At 48.0% G+C, this 6201-nt stretch overlaps 1 protein-coding gene across 1 annotated transcript; it reads left to right on the top strand.

Moving 5' to 3' along the window:
- Nucleotides 1-909: 909 nt before the first annotated feature.
- On the top strand, nucleotides 910-1326 carry LOC117834343 (uncharacterized). The gene has a single exon (XM_034713943.1). The coding sequence runs from the start codon at nucleotides 910-912 to the stop codon at nucleotides 1324-1326; it is 417 nt and encodes a 138-aa protein (XP_034569834.1).
- The last annotated feature ends 4875 nt before the right edge of the window (nucleotides 1327-6201 follow it).

The following is a 6201-nucleotide window of genomic DNA, read 5'->3' as shown; positions in this document are numbered from 1 at the left end:
TATGTTTTGCAAGATGTACGAGGCTGCCCCCAAGATGGTTGGGCATATGATGGAAGTTGTCAACATGCAAGCAGACATCGAAGAGGCGGCAAAAGTTCAATTCCAAAACGTCAAGCACCGTCCGGGCAACGACTATGACCAACCGATCCATCACGAACCCCAGGCACGTCCGGAGGCCCGACTTCAAAAAAGGGCCCAAGCGGTCCTCGCTGCTGAGGCTGACCCCGCTAGGCCGACCACCTTCAACCGGGAATAATTCAATGAAACCCTCAGCGCTCTGTGCTCCTTCCACAAGGATGCACGTCATACTCTTCGGCACTATATAGTCCTCAAGAAAGAGCACGACGCCCTGGTGGAATACAAGCGACCCCGCCGCAATGACTAACGTCAAGATGACCGCAATGACCGCGACGACTACTGACATGATGACCGCGACAACCAGCCTAGAGAGGAGCACTAAGACCAGCCAATCCCTGATGCCCACCAGCCCAGTGTTGACCAGAACGGGGAGCCCCAGTGACTAGACCGTCAGGTCAAAATCATCATGGGTAGCCCAAAGGCTTTCTACAGCAACCGCAAACAAAAGCTACACCAACAAGAGGTGCACTTCATCTCCATACGGCCAGTCCAGTATCTGCATTGGTCAAAGCAGTCCATAGCCTTATCTAGGGAAGATAATTAGGTACACATTCCAAATCCTGGGTCCTACACGTTGGTGGTCTGCTCGACCATAGACCGAGCTCTCCTCCCCAAGGTGCTTATTGACAGTGGTAGCGGGCCCAACATCATCTTCACTGAGACTTTGAAGTGCATGGACTTCAACTTCGAGTGACTCAACCCTTCTATGGCATTGTCCCTGGCAAAGGATCCTATCCTATTGGCCGAGTTGTTTTGCCGGTCACCTTTGGCATGCCCGCCAACTACCGCACAAAGCACCTCACCTTTGAGGTGGCCAATTTCAAAACTTCCTACCATGCCATCTTTGGTAGGACCATGCTGGCAAGGTTTATGGTGATCCCGCATCACACCTACCTCATCCTCAAGATGCCAGCTCCAAACGGTGTCATATCCATCTATGGCGATGTCGAGACATCGTACAAGTGTGACACCGAGCTGGTACAACTAGATAAAGCCCTGGAGTACTCAGTCCAAGGCACCGCCATGGTCACCGAGGCGCAGAAGGTGGACAAGGACCTGCTCACAATCCTAGAGACAGAGCTAATGCCCAGAGCGCTGCAGCCTGACCTCGAGGTCAAGAAGATCTACCTCAGCCTGGAAGACCTAACCAAGACGACCCTTATAGGGTCCGACCTGTTCGCCAAATAGGAACTTGCACTCACCAATTTCCTCCGAGAAAAGTCAAACATATTTGCATGGAAGCCATTTGATATGCCCAGTTTCCCGCGGGAGCTAGCTAAGCACTCCTTGGACTTGAGCAAGACAGCAGACCGGTCAAGCAAAAGCTTCGCCGGTTCGCCCAAGATTGCAAGGAGGCCATTAGGGTAGAACTTAATAAGCTCTTAGCCACTGGATTCATCCATGAATGTAAGTAGCCTGACTGGTTAGCAAATCCAGTCCTTGTAAAAAATAAAATTGGTGAATGGAGAATGTGTATCGATTACACTAACCTCAACAAGAACTACCCTAAGGACCTCTTCCCTCTTTCACGCATCGACCAAGTCGTAGACTCTACAGCTGGGAGCACCATGCTGTGTTTCCTGGAATGCTACTTGGGCTATCACCAGATTGCCCTCAACCCTGCTGATCAAGACAAGACAGCATTCATAACGCCCTTTGACATCTACTGCTATAACACCATGACCTTTGGATTGAAAAATGTTGGTGCCACCTACCAGAAGGCAATCCAGGGTTGCCTCATGATGTAGCTACACAAGAACATCGAGGCCTACATCGACGATATGGTTGTCAGGACCAAAGATGAGGAGAGATTCATAGCCGACCTCATCGAAACCTTTAATAGCCTCCGGGCCTATCGCTGGAAACTCAACCCCGTCAAGTGTGGCTTCAGTGTCCAGTCTGGAAAGCTCCTGGGTTTCATGGTTAGCCAGCGTGGCATCGAAGCCAACCCCGTCAAGGATGACACAATCAGAAACACGGCAAAGCCAGCCAACAAGAAAGACGTCATGAAGTTTATTGGCGTGATGGTGGCCCTCAGCCGCTTCATCAGCAAACTCAGGAAAAAGGGTCTGCCCTTCTTCAAGCTGCTCTAAAAGGTGGACAAGTTTGAGTGGGATGATGAGGCCAGCAAGGCACTCAAAGAGCTCAAAGCTTTCCTTACCACTCCCCCCATCATGATGGCTCCGGCCGACCAAGAAACACTACACCTCTACATCTCTGCAACGACGCACGTTGTCAGCATCGTGCTAGTTGTTGAATGTGAAGAGCCCGGCCATGCACACATGGTGCAATGACCGGTGTATTACGTTAGCGAGGTCCTCAGCAACTCCAAGATTTGCTACTATTGACGCAAAAATTGGACGATGATCTTGGCGTACTAACACACGAAACCTTAGAGATCTGCTTCGCTCAAGTACAGGTTGTAACCCTCTTGATCCAAGGCGTGCCAGTCAATTTGACCTACCAATTGACAAGAACAAAGATGTTAAATTCAAGAGTGAATCGGCTGGTGTTCCGATTAGCTCCAAGAGATTATAAACGGCTAGGTAGCCGATTCAGAAAAAGACAACCGGCTAGGTCAGCCGATGTATGCATAATCAATGCAAAGGAACTGTCGAAACACAATCTAAACAATGCTACGCCAACAACACTTAAAACAGATGTAGTTGGCTATAAAACAGTTCTTGATTGACAAACGGGGTAAGAAGCTGATTGGAATCTATTCCAAGCTGGATAGTGGTGATAAAAGCTAAAGCAACAAGATTTAAACAAATAAACTTGCAGATCTAGCAAATATCGATAACTTGATGAATAAATCTAGACAAAACAACAGCGATGCACCGGAAGTTAAAGCCTAGAAATTACTCGGTAAACACGAAACTTGCATTCTAGCCGGAGATCAAGATGATGCAGCCCTGCTAGCTTGGAAGAACTCGTGAAGGAAAAGAGAACTTTGGCGAAGTCGCCGACTTGAAAGTAAATTACGAATAAAGTAGATTTGTTTGTTTGTGTGTGTACCTCTTTTTCAGACCTCGCAGGGTCTCTATTTATATCCTAAACTAAAGACTTCTAATCCTAGTCGATTATGACGCAATACAACATCTATAACCAAAGAAACAACGTTTCTCAACAAAACGACTCGTACAAGAATCGGAAACAAACTTAGCCTCTATTAGCCAACCCTATATCCACCATCTTGCAACCTCCTCATCGATTAAGATTCTTTTGCCTCTTATCGATTGAAGCTCCAATATCTCTTATCGGCTAGAACCCTCCTGCTTGCATCAGCTAGACTCCATCAGCCCCCATCGGCTGAATCCTCCTATCTTTATCGGATGAACTATTGTAACTCCATCGGTCAATTTTACTAGCCATTGCTGCTTTGTCATGCATCAACATCTCTGCTTCCCTTTGATGCCAACTTTCGATATGTGTTAAAAAATAGTGTCAACATATGCCCCCAGTTTCGGAGTAAAACATATCTTTTGCTCTGAAATTCTCTCGGCCATGATTCGCCCGCCTAAAAAAGTGCCTGCGAACAACAGACTCGGGTTTCACGCGGATGGCGGACAAAATGCCATACATACCCTTCTCAGGCTAGCCTATTGTTGACACCAATAAGTAATGACCTTATAAGTAATGACCTTTGGATTAAAGAACGCCGGGGCTACATATCAACGAGCTATGAATTACATCTTCCACAAGCTCATTGGCATCCTGGTCGAAATCTACATCGACGATGTCATAGTCAAATCAAAAGGGCATCAAGAGCATCTGGCCAATCTGCGAGAAGTATTGGAGTGCACAAGGAAGCATGGGTTGAAGATGAACCCGAACAAATGTGCATTCGGCGTATCGGCTGGGCAATTTCTGGGATTCATGGTTCACGAGCGCGGGATAGAAGTCAACCGGAAAATCATAGCAGCCATCAATAAGGTTGTGTCCCCACAGAACAAAACTAAGATGCAGTCCCTAAATGGCAAGGTCAACTTTATCTTGAGATTCATATCCAACTTGTCCGGGCGTATTCAAGCCTTCACGTCGTTATTGAAGTTGAAGCCCGACCAAGAGTTTGTATGGGGAGAAGAACAGCGAAATGCACTAGAACACATCAATCAATACAAACAAATCTACTTTTTCATCGCACTTTACTTTCAAGTCGGCGACTTCGCCAATACTTTTCTTCTTTCACGAGTTCGTACGGGTTGGCAGGGCTGCATCGACACAATCTCCGGCCGATTCTGTAAGTTCCGCTTATCGAGTAGTATCTAAGCTTTAACTTCGAGCGCATCACTGTCGTTTCATTTAGATTTATTCACCAGTTATCGATATTTACTAGAATTATAGGTTTTATCTGTTGTTCTAGTTTTGTCACCAGTTATCCAGCTTGAGATTTGAACTGTCGGCTTTGTTATTGTTATTTTCATTCATCATTATTATATAGCCGATTAGATCTATTTCAAGTGTTGTTTTCATAGCTTTGTCTAGTTTACTCTAAGTAGTCTTCTTTACAATCGCTACGTAATTGTCAGCTGTATTATAGCCGATTATCTTTCTATAGCAAATCAGCCGATTCGCTGATACGCTCCTCGAGATCGGAACTTTAGACGATCGAAACCCCTAGAAGTTGACACGTTTTCTTCCTTGCCAATCAACAGGTCAGATTGGCTGGCACGCCGCGCGAACCGCACCAGGGCGATCACCCGAACAGGAGCTAAGTAGATTCTCCCGGGTCGTGTGTCCGACGCTGAGGGTCAATCGGCTGACTTTTAGCGCCAACACACTTTTGGCACGCCCGGTGGGACCACTTCAACCTCTAACATGTCGAAAGCTGCTGAAATCTCCGAAGACAACGTCATGGAAGTGATGGAAGCAAATCTCAAGGACGACTAGAAAGAAGAGTTGGAAAAGCAAATAGAACAATATCGGAAAACATGCCTGCAATCTTTCAGTCGTACCAGGAGCGGGGAGACCGTCAAGAAAGCTCCTTTCCCAACTCCCCGCCAGATCACCATCGCTGAGGACTCGGGCAAGATGTCCAATATGGTTCAGCAGTCCGTATAACAGGCTTTCATCGATCAATCCCCGGTGATGGTTAACACGGTATACAATGCCGTCATTAGCTCCCTGGCCAATGGCGTATCTCAAGGATATTAGGGGCCAGCATACACCCCACCCATTATGGCCCCAGTTAGGAGCTTTCCAAGCACATCTCACTTGGCTCCTCAGCTGATGCCAACTCAACATGGAGGACACAATGCTTCACTGCCTTCAATGCATCCAGGATATAACAGTGCGCCATGCTTTCAGTCACAAGCGCCACCTCAACCTGCTCAGATTTCCTCCGTACAATCATTGCCATCAAACTCAGTGCCTTGGGGGGCACCGTCGACAGCAGCTGTTCTAGATCAATCGGCTGGCTATGGGGGCCCTCCGATCTAGGCACCATTCCAATTGGCCATTCGGCCGACGGCTCTACAGTATCAACCTGCCACGTCAGAAATCGGTAGGGGAGCAGACGCTGCTGAGGTGCTCCGAGGTGCAGCGCCGATGATACTGTACGATGAGATGGCCGGTTCGCTACGCCACCAGATGTCAACCGCTATGCCGGCCACGCTACCGCAGAATCCGCCGCACGCTTTGATTCATCACCCGGTCATCCCACCGCCAATCCACCAACATGTGCCGATTCCCCAGCCAGTAATTCATCAGCAGCAAGTAGACTGGACGGCAAGGATAGCAGAGGTGGTTCAAGATCAATTCAGGTTGAAGCCAAAGGTACAAGCTTACACGTACAAAACGCCGTACCCGCCTGCCTACGATCTACTGCCGTTTCCCCATCGGTACAAAGTTCCCGACTTCACTAAGTTTTCAAGGCTGGATGACACCTCCACCGTGGAACACGTAAACAGATTCATCATCCAATGCGGAGAGGCGGCCACACAAGATGCTCTGCGGGTGCATCTGTTCTCATCGTCCCTGTCCGGGTCGACTTTCAAGTGGTTCACTACGCTTCCACCCAATGCCATCGTCACCTGGGCTGACTTGGAAAAACATTTCCAC

Source organism: Setaria viridis, chromosome 8 (genome assembly GCF_005286985.2).
Source record: "Setaria viridis chromosome 8, Setaria_viridis_v4.0, whole genome shotgun sequence".
Classification (NCBI taxonomy): Eukaryota; Viridiplantae; Streptophyta; class Magnoliopsida; order Poales; family Poaceae; genus Setaria; species Setaria viridis.
Note: the sequence above shows the minus strand (reverse complement) of the source record. Positions and strands in the feature narration are given on the sequence as shown.

Coding starts and splice junctions, on each gene's coding strand:
- LOC117834343 (XM_034713943.1), top strand. CDS start 910: ATGCCCGCCAACTACCGCACAAAGCACCTCACCTTTGAGGTGGCCAAT.